Source organism: Trachurus japonicus, chromosome 19 (assembly GCF_045865225.1).
Source record: "Trachurus japonicus isolate A0001 chromosome 19, Traja_1.0".
NCBI classification, from domain to species: domain Eukaryota; kingdom Metazoa; phylum Chordata; class Actinopteri; order Carangiformes; family Carangidae; genus Trachurus; species Trachurus japonicus.
Window position 1 is genome coordinate 6463589 of NC_140925.1, and position 18695 is coordinate 6482283.

Genomic DNA, 18695 nt, shown 5'->3' on the forward strand with positions numbered 1-18695 from the left:
CACACACACACAGATGGACACTCTGTATAGTGGTTGCATACACATTCATCTGCATGAACGCACACACTCAAACGCGGATTTCCTGCAAAGATGATTTCACAATTGGAGAGCTTCGAGTGTGTGCATGTGCGCGTGCATGTGTATATGAGTGTGTGTGTGTGTGTGTGTGTGTGTGTGTGTGTGTGTGTGTGTTACCTGCGACTGTGCATTGACGTTGGCTCCGTGGGTGACGAGCTCCTTCACCACGTCCGTCTGCCCGGCCAGAGAAGCTATGTGCAGGGCCGTGTTTCCTTTCTGTTGGGACAAAACATGAACAACTTGAGCCCACACAAACCAGCTGACTTTCCCAGCAAGTTGATGGGAATTACAGATGTGGAAAATGTGCACATTGTGCCAACACATCTTACACTACAACATTCAACCATCCCCATTCTGGAAAGAAATACAAAATAAAAGATTCACTCAGGTTATCTACTGTATGTGTTGATTTGTCCGTGTGGTTTGATGTATGTTGACAAAATGAAATGTAACCTAAAACTGAGAATTGCTGAAGATAAGGCGGCCATCAGAAATAACAACCTTGATTATGCCATCGCCAGATATTATTAAGAGAAAAACCATGGTTCTGCCGCCTCCCTCAGGTTTATTGGGATTGAAAGGGTGCTACCTCGGGTGTGATCAAGCAGGCCCAGGTTTGGGGCCATCGATTGTATTATTGTATTTTATTGTATTGTATTCTATTCTATTCAGTTCTATTGTTCATTTCATTTCATTTTCATTTCTTTATTTTCCTCGTGTATAAACAGTACCAAACATTAAAAACGCCATCTAGACAAACAGAATAGACAGAATATACAAACAAACAGACAAACAAAACAAAAAACAATCCAGTACGAAAAGGGACAGAAAGAAGCAAAGCTTATCATGTCCTGCCCCTACCTTTACAGTCTCATAAAAGTATTAACATTTTACATGTGTGTGTCAACAATCCTTAATAAAAAAAATAGACAAGTCAACAATCATTAATAAAAACCAAACTAGACAAAGTTTCAAGAAGAAATTAATATTTAGATTAGATTTTTATTGTATTTTATTGTATTGTATGGTGATTACTTCGATCTATTTTGTGTGTTATTATATTATTCATATTAAGGTATGTCATTCAGAAATTATGTTGTTTTAAACTTTATGTCCATGATTTGAATGGCGGTATGTAAAAATGGGACTGTGATGGGTCGTGTGACCAAAAGACATTTGAAACACACCCGGGAATACCAGAGGTGAAGCTGATGACGCTACTAAATCACAGTAGAGACTGAGTGTGGCTGTGCAAGGAGAGATGTTTTACTTCAGCATGAAAAACTTGTTGTTGTTTTTTTTAAAGTAATTTACATATCAATAAAACACAGATATTTTTATTTCAGTAGAACAGAAACAGTATCACGTTGGCTTGTGTGGGAGCAGCCTTGATGCACCTGTTGTGTACGTGTCAGCTATAGGAAGCAGCACCTGTTGCCATGTTGTAACTCCACATATACACCCACCACATATACACCACCACCTCCTCCTCCTCCTCCCCTCATTCCTCAGTCTGAACTGCTGCACCTCCTTTTCCTCTCATGCTTCACCTTCTCTGCTGCAGCTGCATCTCAATTCACTTGCTTCAACAATAAAAGCTCAATTTCCTATCATATTAATTGTAAGACAGTGAATATAAAAGTATTATTTCTGCAGCAAGATGTGAACAATCAGTCTGTGCAGTGCACATTAACCTGCATTCAAGATTTACACAGACATATTCTCACTATGTAAAGTTTTATATAATGAACTCTTTTAGCCGTTTCTGTCTCCATGACTTCACCCCTCAGGGAAATATCCGTCTCTTTAGCTGCTAAACGCTTCGCTATGTTCACCAGCTGCTCGCTAACTCGTTACTTTGCTGATGATGAGACAAGTGACACTCAATCCAAACAAACAGTCAAAACTGTGATTGATAAAACCAAAACAATGATGCTCAACGATGCTAAAATACTTAAATGTCCAACAACAAACCACGTTCTTACTAAAGTTGATCTTTAATCCTTTCTTTATTTAAAAAAGTTGAATATTAAGGATTCATAATTGAGTGATTTATCAACTCAAGTCACACCATGAAACTTATTAAATCAATTTTTGTAGCAGAGTTTTATGAAATTATCAACAGAATTACTTTGCTGTATGAGTTTCAGTTAATAGCTTTTATGCAAATTAAAATGTGTGGAAAATCTATGGTGCTGCTTCAGCAACAATAATTAATCCTGAAGATATTGACTAAGCATTTTGCTCAATCAAAGCTAATTACTACTAAATAAATACCTGAGAACTTAAGTTATGTTCACATGTGACGTGCCGAGGTTTTACTGCATTAATGTTCATCAGTCTCAGTCCGGCTTCGGCTCAGCACAGACGAAATGTTTACATGTTTTTTTTCTCTCCCTCACTAAATCAGTCGGCTCGGCCTCACGCTGCGAACACACGCCGCCATTTATCTCCTTTACTGTTGTTAAGCAATGTGACTTTGAGAAGGAGCTGACGCAGCAGAGCTCAGTGTGTGTGTGTGTGTGTGTGTGTGTGTGTGTGTGTGTGTGTGACTCCTGGGTGGCACACACCTTGGTAGCTGCGTCCACATTGGCGCCCTGCTTGATGAGCTCAGCCACCACTTCCACATGGCCCTCCTTGGAGGCCAGATGGAGCGCGTTCAGACCATTCTGGAGAGAGGGAGAGAGGGAGAGAGCTTTAACAATCAACAGAAGGGGATTAAATCCTGTACATGTCTCTTTAAATAGCAGAGGAATCTGTCTGAAGCGTAAACACTGAAGGTTATCAGGTCAAAAAACACTGAACACACAGAAGCTGATCAATTAATTTAATACTTCTTTAATAAATACTGTAGTATTGATACCAAATTATATGTGTCTGTGGCTCATTCAGTCCTACTGAAGACAAACTTCATTTCCTTAAACACCTGGGCACTGCAGGCATTTGTGTGTTTGTCTGGAACTATTTTCTGCAGTGGATTGATACACACTTAATAGACTAAACAGAAATTCATTGATGAGCTCTCAGTTGTTTTTGGGTGGAAAATGCAGCTCAGGGACAGATGATAGATAGATATATAATGTTAATAGGATCCATTTTAAAAACATATCAACTTCATGATGTCAAATTACCCAGAATGCACCAGATAACCAGAAGAAAACGCATAACTGTTCTGTGTTTTCACCATTATTTGCGTTTCAATCTTGTTTCTAAACATCATGACCCAGTTCTTCATAGAAAAGTTTATGTTTTACATTGTAGTTGCAGATTTATGTGACAGTTCTACATATTTTTACCGATTTTCATGTTGCAGGAGACAAAATTTAACCAAAGTCATGCTTGCTTTTCTTTTTTTTTAAATCACTCATTTGATATCAATGCATTATGACTGACTATTTCCTATTTCTTCCACTAACCTTTACCACTTTGTTGCAGGTGAAGGGGTATGAAGAAGATTATTAAGATTATGATGAGTGCAGAGATTTGAATGTGTGTGTGTGTTACTAAACTCACCTGGTTGCAAATGTTGATGTCGACTCCATTCTTCAGGTAGTCCAAAGCCTTCTCGAGGTTCCCGGCCCGAGCTGCTCGCAGGTAACAGGCATTTATATCCGTCTGCAACACACAGAGAAACAGGTTTGTCATCATGTGCTGGTCTTGAAAATTAATAAACACGTGAACTTTTTTCCCCCCCAAATGTCATGAAAAAGATATAAAATATTCTCCCAAACTGTGAAGCTCCTACTGCGTCTTTGTGCAAATAAGCGTAGAATTATTCAAAAACAGCAATTACATTTTTTTAATAACTCGGATCTTCTTCCAGGCTGTTTATTATTTTAGGGGAATATGGTGCCAATATTGCAGAATTAGTCAGAAGCTATTATGTATGTGTCACAGGCTCCCTATGAATCCCTGCAACCAGAGATAAGTTGAATAAATCCCTCAAGGCTCCAACGTTATTAGCCGAAGAAACAGGGTAAAGTTTGTGTGTGGGGAGCAGAGTTCGCAGGAGCTGAACGAGAGCCAGAATAAAATAAAATAAATAAATAAAAAACACATTTGAAGCAGGAGCTCGTCTTCAACATGTCTGCTTGGTAAACTGTAAAACACCGAGCCAAGAGAGGAATCAGGCTGCCAAGTCCAAGCCCACGGCCCAGGGACCGACTCCAACTGTTCAATAAGGTTTGTCTGAGATTTCTTTATACTATATCATGTAAATAGAACTGAAAATGAAGTAGGAATATCAAAAACTTAAACTAAAAATACGGATTCATTTATGTGTGTGTTTTCATTTGACGACCTGAAAACATTTGGTTTTCTCTCATTACAAAACCAAGGGGGGAAAAAAAAATCATATTTCAGAAGCTGAGATCAGAGATGAACTGGCAAACTACTGATTTACCAACACAAATTCATTTTTAATTCACCTTCGTCTAATCATGGCAGCTGTAAACATAAGAATTTAGTTTAACCCTCCTGTTGTCCTTCTGAGTCAAGGAAGGAAGGGAGGAAGGAAGGACGAAGGGAAAGAAGGAAGAAAGGTAGGAAGGAAGGCGGGAAGGACGAAGGGAAAGAAGGAAGGAAGGATAAAGGGAAAGATGGGAGGAACAAAGGAAGGGGAAAAGGAAGGAAAGAAAGATGGAGGGAGGGAACAGATTGGGTCAAAAAGGAAGGAAGAAGTAAGGACGAAAGGAAGGAAGGAAGGAAGGAAGGAAGGAAGGAAGGAAGGAAGGAAGGGGACAAAGGAAGGAAAGAAAGATGGAGGGAGGTAACAGATTCATTCAAGGAAGGAAGAAGAAGAAAGGAAAGAAAGAAGCAAGGGAAAAAGGATTGTGGAAAGAAGGAAGGGAAAGGGGAAGGAAAGAAAGATGGAAGGAGGGAACAGATTGGGTCAATTGGATCAAAAGAAGGAAGTACAGTAAGGACGACGGGAAGGAAGGGAGGGGAAAAGGATGGAAGGAAACATATTGGGTCAATTTGACCCAGAAGGACAACAGGAGGGTTAAGAAAGTGAACCTGACATCAGAGTGAGAGGGACAACAACACTTTTAATATATTTCATGACCATATCTCGTCTAATAGATTAATTTATGTGTTTGTTTTCATTTGACGACCTGAAAACATTCGGTTTTCTCTAATTACAAAACCAAAAGAAAAAAAAATCATATTTCAGAAGCTGAGATCAGAGATGAACTGGCAAACTACTGATTTACCAACACAAATTCATTTTTAATTCACCTTTGTCTAATCATGGCAGCTGTAAACATAAGAATTTAGTTAAAGAAAGTGAACCTGACATCAGAGTGAGAGGGACAACAACACTTTTAATATATTTCATGATCATATCTCGCCTATTAAGAAATGAAAACAGCTTAAATTTATGTTAAACGGATACTGGGCCGACTCGATGACAACTACAGGTGCCTGGAAGCATCAAAAATATCTCATAATGTATCTCTCAGGGGGGAAAGCAGCAGCAGCAGCAGCAGCAGCAGCAGAATGATTTTGTAGTTAACCTGCAGTTATCAAGCTGAGCTGAAGATTTAACAGGGAGGGAGTTAAATCTGCTGTGTGTGCACATCTGTGTGAGGATTTCAGGGTGTGGCAGGAGGGAGAGGATGAAGAGGATGAAGAGGATGAAGAGCAGGAGGAGGTTTGTGCAGAAGCAGCAGCAGCAGCAGAGCGAAGCAGGATGACAGAGGGAAACAAGGGGAGGAGGAGGAGGAGGAGGAGGAGGGTTGTTGAAGAACATGGTGGGAACGATGGGAACAGACAGGACGGCAGGAAGTCGCCGGTGTGTGTGTGTGTGTGTCTGTGTGTGTGTCTCCGATTTCATGATTGCAGTGCAGCGCTACAGTCTGTGGTCGAACAGATAACCCACGCAGGATTAGCACTCTGCAATTAGCCTGAGCTGAGTGTGCCTATTAACCTGTGATATTCTCTGGAAAGCACAGACACACACACACACACACACTTTGGGCTCATTCACAAACCAACTTCACTGCAGGACCCTGGACGCACATTTATTCATACACAAACGCTCCCATTCAGGCATCGCTGCCAGTGTAAAAACAGAATTCACTGAAATGCAACAGCTTTTAGTTTTATATGAGACGATGCGACTTTTAGTCAACGTTGTCCACAAGTACTGTACTCGCAGAGTAATTCCAGTAAAAGGCTGAAAGAATTCAGTCCAAGAGGGTTGTTCCTTTTTGTTTGTTTGTTTTTTGGCCCTGGATTTTGCCTCTCAGGCAATACACAAATTGATGTGGAAGGTCTCCAGGTTGTCTGAGCAAAAATACAACCACCACTCAAGACTGAAACAAAAAACCCCTCTGAGAATCAGCCTGAATTTTTTGTTTAAAACAGATTTATACACAATATACAGATCTAGTAGCATATATTCTGTATATTAACTGATTTATATTAAACTGAATTGTGGAGCGTGTATTTGTTTGAATGATCCAACTTAAAAACACAGGACGCAGCAAACTGAGGAAGTAATTTATGTTTGTGTGTCATTTTAAAGTGTCGCCGGCTGCACCGTGCGCTCTGTTATTGTAGAGCGACTGTCGGCCCAAAGCTGATCGCTGAGCTCACTTCCCACTCGGTGAAAGGACGTTATCAGAGTTCATCATCACTCATACACACAGTGTGTTGTTGAGTGTCAGCATCCAGTCAGTGGGGCAAAGACCGGACGTCAGCTTGGGGGTCATGACACACACAGGCTGCTATAATCCTCTCTAAAATGTCATTATTACTAATTCTAACACTTGAAATACATTTATTTATCTTTATTTATCAGAGGACCGGTTTAAACTAGCTAGCTAGTATCAGACCATCACATTACATCATCAACAATAGGTAAAATACACAACTGAGAAGTGTGACAACATATAAAAAAAACAATATTTACATAAGATATCATTGGATAATTATAGGCTTGTATCACATCCACTTCATAACTGCATAATTAGCTGCTGCCTTTACAAATCAGATGCTGAACACACACACTGACACACTGACAGGCCGTGGGAGTGAAAACTGACTGGAAAATGTTCGTCAATCTCAAATCAAAACTAATTTTTCACAATAAAACGCTCAGTAAGAGTCTGCTGCTGTTTCACAGTTGGGCTGAAAGACGGTGAGCTGTGAGTTTTTTAAACCCTGTGAAGGGTTGTAAGGCACAGAGCCAAGACTTTTCACTTTAAACATGGCACCAGACTTTGGCTGCTCATAACTCAGAGTATTATCAGAGTCAAAGCTTCCCCCTCTTTGAGAGCACACACCACTTCTGTTCCATCGTTCTATATATATATATATATATATGAGATTATATTGTGACAGACAGACTGAGGATAGAGCTGAGGCCCCGCTTGTTGCATGTTGAGTTCATGGTTCATGTATGTGCACATCACCACCAACAACAACAACAACAACAACATCCACAGCCTTCACTCTCAGGTTGCTCCAAGTCCAGAGCTGTAGGGTGTGGACCGACAGGAATGCAGTCGTCACTATTCCTGTCACTATTCGCACTAATCTACTAGAAGATTAACAAAAAAGAAAAAAAAACGGCAACAATGTTACGATGTAGATGCCAACATCAGAAATTCATCATCTTATGCTGCTGAAAATGCATCGGACTCCACAATAAGTCAAATCTGTGCAGCGCAAGTCCTGAGGAAGTTAGGGGAATATATAGAACATTTGTTTCTAGGAATCGTTTATTCCTACATTTATTTATTCATGATATTTTTAATTCATCATAACTGTTAACGAGATAATAAAAGATGTTCATGTTCATGTCATTCACCCTTTACGTTTGTTTTACAAAGGGTTTAACTTGAGCTAGGCTATTTAACAATAACATGTTATACACTATAAGTTGTAGGTTTTTTGGGTTGGTTTGTTTTGAATGCACTGGTTTGAGATCAGAACGTCTCTACTAATAATCAATAAATCTTTCAGGATCTAGCAAATTCACTGGTTCCTGCTTAGTGCTTGTTCAACCATCTGACATTAAACGGAGCTTTGGACCGACTCCAGACCAAGTAATTAAGCGATCAGTGAAGAAAATACTCTGAGGATTAATCAATAATGAAAAAAAAAAAAGAAAAAAAAAAATCCTTAGCCCCAGCTCTGGTCCACAGGGGATAAAGAGACTTTTGATCTGAAAGTCAGTTTTTCTCTTTGAAGACGGTTTAAAAACACAGTCAGGTGAAATCTGTCAGACACTTAGGATTAAAACTAACCAAGTAACATTTAAAATGCAGCAGAGTGGAGATGGTGGAAGAGGGTGGAGGTCTTGTTTAGCATCGCCTGAGTGTCACTCTAGTGTAGCCTTTATTTATCCACGACAGATATGCAAAGAATGCTTCAGTCACTCTTTTTCCACAACACACACACACACACACACACACACACACACACACACACACACACACACACACACACACACACACATACAGTCAGACACATTCCAACATGGCAGCTGCCCCCTGCACCCAGTGATCACGGCGCTGAGGGACCAGAGAGCTTCAGCCAACCAAACGTACTGTACCATAACATAACATAATATAACATTAGCTGAGTAATATTCAACACAAACATCTATTTACTGAATTGACTTTTCAAAATCAAAACAATCTTTTATGTCAGGATTTATCTGCCCTTTCTGTGCAGGAGGAGTCGAGCTCATATACCGACTTTTAACCACCACTGGTTAACTGCTGCTTAAACCAGTCATTACTGTAGCTACATACACACACACACTGCAGAGAGTGTATCACATATCAGCAGGTTGAGGGAGACTGTTTCTAACACACAAAGTCACACTGAGCAAAAGAGCTAATTCAAAAAGAAAAAAAGAGGATTACAGTATAATTTACTTTTTCAGCTCTTTTCTCTTTTTTTGCCCTTTTAATTCATTTTATTCCCTTTTTCTAGAAAACACACAGAGCATGCGCCGCTGTCCAAGGTCAGGTGCCTCCATTCACATCAGTGCAACATGAACATGTGTGCTCTGCTCACACAGGCTCTTCTGTTTATAATCTGACACAATATACAAATGTACAGACCTATTGGGAATGCAAACACACACACATGCACATACACACACAGAATGGCAGGCATATGTACTGTACTGTATATATAAACCCTCACACACACTCATACACGCACACTGCAGCAGAGTGGTGCAGCAAGAGACCCCCCCCCCCACACACACACACATACACACACCTCATCCCTGAGTCTATACACAACGTCCCGTCTGGACCGGTAACTACCACAACATCACTAAGTCCTAAGTCCTCCTCCTCCTCCTCCTCCTCCTCTACCTTCACCCCCTGTGAGGAGGTGAGGTTGATGTTCACAGTCTGTAAAGTCGAGACTTACTTCTGCCAAATAGTCTGCTGCCTCCTCCACTGCCATGTTTGTCAGCCTGCAGCTCAAAGTGTGAAACCTGAGCACTCAATTACTGTAGCAGCAGCAGCAGCAGCAGCTAGCCCTATAGCGCTAGCAGCTAGGGAGAGAGAGGGAGAGAGAGGGAGAGAGGGATGAGGGGAGGGACGGTCTATGCAAGAGAGAGAGAGGTAGAGAGGGAGGGAGGGAGGGAGGGAGGGAGGGTGAGGGAAAGACAGAGAGCAAAAGGGTGAGAGTGAAAGAGAGAGAAAGAGAGAGGAGGTGGGGAGGGGGGGGCATTATGTCACAGCTAAAAATACCTGGCTCGCAGTGAGAAAGTCCAGAGCATGGAGGAGGAGGAGGAGGAGGAGGAGGAGGATGGGGGGAGGAGGAGGAGGAGAGGAGGGGTGGTGGGGGGGCAGAAGAGTTCCGGCGTTAATCTCAAACCAACTCTCGCTGGAACAACACGGGATCAGAGGACAATGAGAGTGCAAGTGTGTGAGTGTGTGTGTGTGTGTGTGCACGATGGCCACTTGTTAAAAGTACAATATGAAAAATTTGTATTCCACCTTTAAGCAGCTTTATCTTATTTGACACTGACATATTTGTCTGTTGTTTAAACTCAATTACACTTTATCTGACAGGCAGAAAGTTACTTGTTACCTCACAGATGGCAATTTTACATAGGAACGTACATATTTTTTAGCCTATAGAATTACAGGCGTGTAGTAGCCTACTGTATCTCAGCTAGCTGATAAATGATATATGAGGTGTAACATCGACATATCTCACCTGAAACTTCATAAATGTTGTTTAATAATGATGTAAATATTGAAGTTTTTAACTTATAATGAACACAAATAATGTAACATAACCTCAAATGATTCAATGACGTCAATTAACAATTGATTAAATCATCATCATTATTGGATATTTCCCTCACGCTCTTAACTATGTACTGTAAACACAACTAACTTGTATTTTGCAAAGTGGCATTAAAGACTCAAATATTCTCAATTATTTGTATTTATGAAAACAAGTGAAGACTAATCTCATGGGTCGTTCAGGTCCTTTGTCACGTTTCAGACGTCTATGAGTTATTAACAGCTCTTATGAGAAAGGTATTTCTTCCCTTAGTCTCAAAGGGGTCAGATAAAGAGCGAAGACTGAAGGCATAACAACTAATAAATAATAACAATAAAAGATAAGCATAATAGCTCCACATGCTCGCAGCCTGTCTGTCTTACCATTTCTACCTCCGTTGAGCTCAGCAGGTGGTTTCATGGCAAAAAAATAATCTCCAGCAGGAAAAGACTCCCTCCTAACGTCACTACACCATCCTCACATACTCTCTCTCTCCTACTCTCCCTCTTCTAGTGAAACTTCTAGTTCACCCAGAGTTGATCCGTCAGACACATGAGGAGGCTTCAGGGCCCAGAGCCCAGCGGTCGGATTAGCAGGATTTGGACGGTGGTTCCTCAGGTATTTAAGAGGCCGGTGAACCTGCTACTGTAAAAGAGCTCTGATGTTCAGCTGCCTCCAAGTGACCAATACATTAAGAATCATCAGTGAATGCAGCTTTAACTTTCTCCATATAACTACAGTGTGTGTGTGTGGAAAACTAGAGGACAGAGCTAAAAAAAACCAACAATTAGACAGTTAATAGTTAACGGTTTTGAATAATACATGAATAAACATCATGGTTCCAGTTTATCAAGGTGAATCTGTTTGGACTTTTGGACGATTGCACATCTACTATTACACACAAACAAGTGGTCAGATAATAGAAAATAAAAGCAGCAGAGTCACTGGGAGTGAAAAAACTACAGTATTTGCTTGATGCAGCTCTACAAGAGTCGTTACAAACTTGTGACCTGTTGAAACTAAACACACGAAACCTGATGATGAACAAAATCATAAAAGTGAAAAAAAAAAACTTTCATTGATCCAACAGGAAGTGATGTGAGTCACACTGTGGGACTTCCAGAGGTGAATTATTTCTTATCGGGACATTCGATTATTTATTGCATGGAGGGGAAAACACTGGGTGTCGCAACAGGTAGGTTTACTCAGCAGCTTATAAGACATGTTGATGGAAAGACACAGGACAAAGACACAGGACAAAGACACAGGACAGAGACACAAGACAGAGACACAGGACAGCCTGCTGAAGAATGATGGTAATGTAACCAAGTCTGACTATCTCATTGCTGAATAATGCACATTATTAACCCACTTCACTCCAAAGATATGATGTGCAGTGTTCCCTGACGCAATATTGACAGCTCATTTATTGTTTTCAGTTAAAACTTGTGCATATTATTCTGGTTAAAGCTTCTCAAATGTGAAGATTTGACGCTTCTCTTTGTTATATTTCATTGTAAACTGGATATGTGATATTTGATAGCTGTGGATGTGCCGGATCCATCCTCATCTTATTGCTTTAGATGAGGGTTTGCATGTAAACAATCCTAAGTGCGACATACTGTATGGTCCTTTAAAAGCCTGCTGTCTCAGGTGGAAAGAGCCTCAGTCAGAGCTGCTGGGTCCTCATCAACACTGACACTCTACTCTAAATCAAATAATTTCCTCGTTTAACAGAAACCCCCCTCAGGTCTCAGAAATCACATTTCATCCACTGAAAACTACTCTTTTCAGTACGAAGGAATCCAGACAGCACAACACGAGCACAGATCTGAGACCATTCATGAGTCTATAAATAGACAAAGGCCAGGTCTCTTCATCGCCTCCTCCTGATAGCCAAGCATGAACGTTGGACTGTCAAATAAAACCGGTACACACAGACACAGAGCCCGACTGCAAAGACTGCAACGGATTACGGGGTCGATCCGAGCGACAGCCACTTGTGCTGTTAAAGTCGCCTGGAGCTCAACAGTGAATCCACTAAACCACTTAGGTCGCAGCCTTGTTTAGTCTGGCTGAACCGAACCCATCTAAACTGTGTGACCAATAACCGAATGACATGGTACATAAAGATACTTGAATTAAATGTTGATGCAGCATTCATGATTAAAACTGGATATTAAAGGGATAGTTCACCCAAAATTCAAATTGCACTCATTATCTACTCACCCTCATGTCGACTAAGGGCTGGGAGAAGTTTCAGAGTTATCCGTGGCTTCTCTGAGTTACAGGGGGTCTCGGCGTAGCAGTGCATGTCCATATAACGGTTGCAAATGGATACCAACTGTCTTCGTAACAAAAAGAGACACCAAAAAACATCCAAATACCTCCATGCTGCTCGTATGTAATGTCCGTCTTGTATTGAAATGCGAAATTGTTCCGAAAAAAATTAAATAAGTCTATATTTCAAGCTTGTTTGTAGCGGAGGTATTTGGATGTTTTTTGGTGTGTCTTTTTGTTACGAAGAAAAGTGGTATCCATTTGCAACCATTATATGGACATGCACTGCTACGCCGAGACCCCCTGTAACTCAGAGAAGCCACGGATAACTCTGAAACTTCTCCCAGCCCTTAGTCGACATGAGGGTGAGTATAGTGCAATTTGAATTTTGGGTGAACTATCCCTTTAACGATGCATTTGTCTTTATATTTACTGTTTCTCTCTGCTGCAGTTCACATTTGTGCTCATGATGCTGCTGGTACTGGTACCGGTCCATCAGGCTCCGCTGCCCACCGACTGTAGTGACGTCTACAAAGCCGGTTCTGGGGCCTCATTTATCAAAGAGCGTGTAAAAGTCCTCTTAAATTTTCAGTACGACGGAAAGGCAAAATGTGCGTACGACCAAAAAATATACACTCTTTTCAGATCTATCAAACTCCGCGTACACACGGCTGCACGGTATTACCCTTGATAGATCACACCGGACCTGAGAAAAGCGTGGATGAGAACACGCCTCATACCCAGCCCCCTAAACAGCCCCACGCAACCATATGTGGTCAATGCAAATCAGTTACGTGCATATTAAGTAGCCATGTGCACTCTGGAAACGTGTGGAATGACGTCAGTGGAAGACGGTGAAGACAACAGACGGACGGAGAGCGGAGGAAGAAGCGGAATTTCTCTGAAAGCGAGATACACGGTAACACGGCAATATCAGTCAGAAACATCATCTTGCATTGAAAGGCTTCAATAAATACAAAAAACTCCCAAATCTAAATGAAACAGAACAGAAAGAAGAAGAATCATATTTATTCTGCCCCTTATTTTAGATTATGTCATAATAATTTAAAGCAGGGTTTCCACTGCCAGTCAGTACTTTGCACCCCTTTCCACTAACCCCCAACTTCCGTTCACTGGAAGACTTTGATTTTCATTTGTGCATAGCTATATATAAAAAAAACAAAAAAAACATTGAAGTCCACCAGTCTGTGACTTTTCCTAAAATGATGTTGGGCAGCACCCATTTTTGTTAAATACAATAAATATTATTCACACAAAAAATATCGATCATGTTTTCTCATTTGCTTTGATTTGCTCCGACATTATTGGGCTTGCTGCTTGCTTGTGTGTGTCCAGTCTGGCTACGTAACACACGCACGTCGCAGAAATTATTTTCCAGACTGGACAGACTGGTTGTGGAAGAGGTGTAGCCTACATGCAGGGGAAAAATATCAATATGATATCAAAAGAAAACGAAATTCGTTTTATAAAGCCAGTATTTAGGAGCAAACTAGTGTAAATGCACAGGGGAAAAATCTGAGTCGCTGTGCTTTTCATGTAAAGTGCCGACGTCAACACGTGTGCGGTGGTGGTGGTGGTGGTGGTGGCGGGGGGGGGGGGTGTCATCATCACCACCACTTGCTACTTCAAACAGTGTCCGCGCTCCTCTCTCCCTCGCATACTGCAGTTCTCTGACTCTGCAGCGGCGTCGCCAATTCCTCTTGTTCTTCAAAAAGCGTGTAAATGCCGGTACGCCATGGTCGGACTGGTCGTAAATTTTTGCTCTTACTCCCGACAAGTTTTGGTTTGATAGATCCCAAATTAGGCGGAGAAAAGTGCGTACGCACAAAATGGGGGAAAGAGCGTGTAAAAAAGCGTGTATCCACAATGATAAATGAGGCCCCAGGTCTGGACGGGGTCTACACCGTCTACCCGGCCGGCTCCACCTCCCCCGTGCAGGTTCACTGTGACATGAGCAGAGACGATATCGACGGCTCTGCAGAGAAGTGGACTGTGAGTCGCTGCTTCATCCATCTTTTACCTACAGCAGAGGGGCCCAGTAATTTATCCAGGACATTTATCCAGAATTTATCTCCTCCTTTAATTAGGTCAATTTGTTCTTTAATTAGTTGGTCAATAGACAGATTTCATCATTTATAATTAAAGGGCCAGAGGGTTATGTGTTTTCATAACTGCTAAATCATAACAAATTCAACATCTGAACATTTGAAGGCATCAACCAAATGATTTTAATACAATTAATTACTGACACAAGACTTGACAAGTTATATCAATCACTAACAATCTCTTGTGAATATGAATTTCTTTCTTATATCTCTGTTTTTGGTCTCCACCACCTCCTGCTCAGCTCGTTCTCGCTAGTTCGCTAGCCTGTTGTTCGGTGCTGGGAAGAAAAGATGCCAAAACTGTCCATAGTGTTGCTGCTTATCATGTCAGACATGAATCAGTCAAAGCTTTAATTCATCAGTTCTGTTTTCTTATTTTTGTTTGCCAGGTGATTCAGAGAAGACAAGACGGCACCGTGAACTTCTACATGAAGTGGGATCACTACAAAACTGGATTTGGCAGCGCTGCTGGAGAGTACTGGCTGGGTATGAGCAAACATCGCTGTCAAATCTCTTTTTCTCAGCGGTTCTTTAAATTAAACATTCTCCATGCAATAGCTCACAGATGTTTACAGATGTGTGGTGCATAGAGATTTAAAGGAGACATATTTTGCCCCTTTTCCACAAATTAAAATAGTTCCCAGGTGTCTTAAAGATATGTCTGTGACATGCTTTGGTCAAAATACCACAAGGATCAAACATCACAGCTCTTTTCATCCTCTCAAAACAGCCCTTTTCACAACGGCTGGTTTCAGTGCCTGTCCCTTTAAATGCAAATTAACCACTGCTTGCCCCGCCCCTTCTACTGGTACCAGGTAGGGGTGGTATTATGCAAATTCAAAAACTAGTTACACATCACTGGAAGACAACTGAGGGAACAGCTCGTAAAACCACATGGGTTTCAACCGAGAGAGAATGCAAATTACAGATTTTTTTTTTTGTCAATTCTCGCATTTTGGGGCCGGAAGGCAAGACAAACACCCAAATATAGTCAAAAACCCAAACCTACACTATTCAGTTTCATAAAAATACACAAATAAATGGATTCCCTACATTATCATATCATAATCCTTATAATCATAATCATTATTATTGTCTCATATTTTCTTGTTTCCATTCAGGCCTGGAGACGATGCACCTGATGACCCAGGGCAAGACCTACGAGCTGAGGGTGGACATGGAGGACTTTGAGGGCCAGCGGGCCTTTGCCCAGTACTCTTCCTTCTCTGTTGATCCAGAGTCGGAGGGATACAAGCTAAATCTGGGCGGCTTCGTCAAAGGATCAGCAGGTGGGAAACTTTAAAATCCACCCGAGGAAACTGCTGGTGCATTTCTGTCTTTATAAACGAGTATTTTCTGTTTTGTTTTGTTTTTCTCTCATCAGGAGACTCTCTCAGTCTTCACAATGGGATGAAATTCACCACTATCGATAGGGATCAAGACACGCATGTTTCAAACTGTGCCAGGTTGGCCTATGGGGCGTTCTGGTACGCCGACTGTTACGGTGCCAACCCCAACGGGATCTACATGTGGGGGCCGTCACCCCGTGAAACCGGCGTGCACTGGAAAACGTACAAAGGTCTCGCTTACTCCCTGAAAACCGTGGTGATGAAGATCAGACCAGTCGCAGATTAAAAATGGAACTGGGTCGACTCGAGTTACTTTGTTTTTCCTGGTGCATCACAAACAGAAGAATTAGAAAAGCTGACAGTGGAAACGAGCAGGGTTTGCTTTGCATTTATGGAGGCGGTTACATGTCTTTAAACCAGGCGGGATGAGCCAACAGTGAAGCGATCCTGTGCAACGCTGCAGCTCTGGGCGACACGTTTCCACCCAATCAAAGAAAATTGATCATTTTTTGTTTTTGTTTGTTTTACACATGTTTGTCGCCATAATGATCATCTACAACTTAAAATGTTTTCATTCTAACGTCCATAAGGGCTTTTATTTGGCCTGTAGCTGATAGCAGAGGGTTTTTAATATGACCTGTTATTATATCATGTATTATTATTATACATCATTTCAGTTCGTGTTGTGTGCTCCTGTTATCAATTTTTCTGACTGGTCCAGTGTTTTATTCTTCCTCAGGCTCAACTTTATTACTGTGCAAGATTGAATACAGGATTAATATAAATTCATATTTTGCATATTAGATCAGTGATGTAACAACAATATACTTATATTGCTCCCTTCCAACCAATGAAAGAAATGTTGTGATGATATTGTCAAATTGTGAAATTGCCTTGGTTGGAATAAATAAAAAGAAAGAAAGAAAGAAAGAAAGAAAGAAAGAAAGAAAGAAAGAAAGAAAGAAAGAAAGAAAGAAAGAAAGAAAGAAAGAAAGAAAGAAAGAAAGAAAAACATATTCATGGAAACAAACTTCTCCACCTCCCAGATTTCAGGATTGATCCTTAACTCCTATTTGCAGTTCATTAATGGTTTGACACCTTTGCTTCTTACAGTAGATGACGAAAAAAACAATTTATTGATTTTTTTTTTTAAATAAAGAAGTAAATAAATATTGTTTTGTTGTTGATTGACAAATGAATTAAGTATTTCAGCTGTAAAACAGAGGCTGAGGAATGTGTCTCATTTTGTCGGTGCAGGTAGGAAGGAGGCGGAGAAACGCACACACGCACACACAGACACGCACACACACAACACACCAGTTTAATGATCCGTCTTTGGTGTTTTATGACATCTGTGAAGGGAGGGAGAAAGGATCCGAGAACAGAGGGAGGGGGGGTGGGGGTGGGGTTGCCATGGCAACTGAGGCTCCTAAATTTTGCAGCAATGCACTGGGGTCATTGAACAGTGTTGGGCGGGCGGATGGAGGGATGGATCATGGATGGATGGATGGATGGATGGATGGGTGCTTCTGGTGTTTAACTAACCACAAACACTGACACTTGGGGTTAACCTGCACAAACATCTGGACTTCCTGTGTACAGATGTGGAGAGACAGATTTCTGTGCAGCTGTGTGAGTCAGACAGGCTGAGTATTTAACCTCAATATGTTTATCACAGCAGCTTAAAAGTGTTGGGGGCAAAAGCTTTAACCTACAGTCTGTAAATCAATGAATGTATTAATTTAGTTAATAAAAAATAATTTATGGTATATCAATAAAAATGTCATTATAAATCAAACATGCACTTTATTTTGAAAATACCTCTCAAGGCTGCAACTTTCAGACCATGCTTTTTATTTAACATTTATTCACTTATTATATTCTTGTCTGCCAATAGTTTTGTCAATTATTTGTTAGAAATTAAAATAAAACCTTGAGAATATAGTTTAGTGACAGAGAAATTACAAAGAAAAGCAGGAAACTGTCACATTTTGAAACCACCGCAGCTCTAATCGAGGAGTGACAAAAAGCCAATATCATTGCAGTGTTGGCAAGTAACACAAGTGTTGTACCACACACACCTACATATGTTAGACACAACACACACACACACACACACACACACACACACACACACACACACACACACACACACACACACACACACACACACAAAGAACTCTCATTAATTTCCAGGTCCTACATCAGTCCCTAGTGGTCGCTCAGCGGTATTGCACCGACCGCAGCAGGAGAGAAAAGCAGTGCAGAGTGATGGTTACTGTCCTTCAACATGAACAGGAGGAAGTGTCTGACCCAGTTTATTGTGAATAAAAGTGATGAAACTACATAGAACTATTTTTCTTCCACCACTGTTATTATCAACCAATACTGTATCAATAACTGATAGAAATAAGAACGACTGCACTGGCTCTCAGGGAGAAAAAGTGCTGTATCATGTGTTATTGTGTCTGTGATGAAATCAACAGAGGATGGGCAGATAAAGGAAACCTGTGTGTGTTACTGTGTGTGTGTGTTGTCCTGCCTCTGACTGGCTGCTGAGCGCTGCAATCTGATTGGCCGCTCGGCTACTGCA

At 41.0% G+C, this 18695-nt stretch overlaps 2 protein-coding genes across 39 annotated transcripts in view; one reads left to right on the top strand and one right to left on the bottom strand.

Moving 5' to 3' along the window:
- Nucleotides 1-18695, bottom strand: part of LOC146967258 (ankyrin-3-like) — a 167762-nt gene that overhangs the window by 83643 nt on the left and 65424 nt on the right. For 37 of the 38 annotated variants that reach the window (XM_085762401.1, XM_085762437.1, XM_085762432.1 and 34 more), the window contains exons 2-4: nucleotides 3592-3693; nucleotides 2649-2747; nucleotides 196-294 (exon numbers count right to left, since the gene is read on the bottom strand). In XM_085762401.1, the coding sequence (XP_085618527.1) occupies nucleotides 196-294; nucleotides 2649-2747; nucleotides 3592-3693 (300 nt within the window). Of the gene's footprint in view, nucleotides 1-195; nucleotides 295-2648; nucleotides 2748-3591; nucleotides 3694-9477; nucleotides 9637-18695 lie in introns of those variants that run through there. The other variant, XM_085762419.1, reaches the window with a different exon arrangement.
- LOC146967259 (microfibril-associated glycoprotein 4-like) lies at nucleotides 11565-17894 on the top strand. Its single transcript, XM_085760841.1, has 6 exons — nucleotides 11565-11663; nucleotides 13079-13169; nucleotides 14531-14640; nucleotides 15143-15239; nucleotides 15875-16042; nucleotides 16138-17894. Exons 1-6 carry the CDS (start codon nucleotides 11658-11660, stop codon nucleotides 16386-16388), a joined length of 723 nt encoding a protein of 240 aa, XP_085616967.1. The 5' UTR covers nucleotides 11565-11657; the 3' UTR covers nucleotides 16389-17894.

Excerpts from the sequence above, each read along its gene's own strand:
- LOC146967259 (XM_085760841.1), top strand. Across the intron at positions 15,240-15,874 it reads TGCTGGAGAGTACTGGCTGG|GCCTGGAGACGATGCACCTG; the intron begins GTATGAGCAAAC and ends GTTTCCATTCAG. Across the intron at positions 16,043-16,137 it reads CTTCGTCAAAGGATCAGCAG|GAGACTCTCTCAGTCTTCAC; the intron begins GTGGGAAACTTT and ends TTCTCTCATCAG.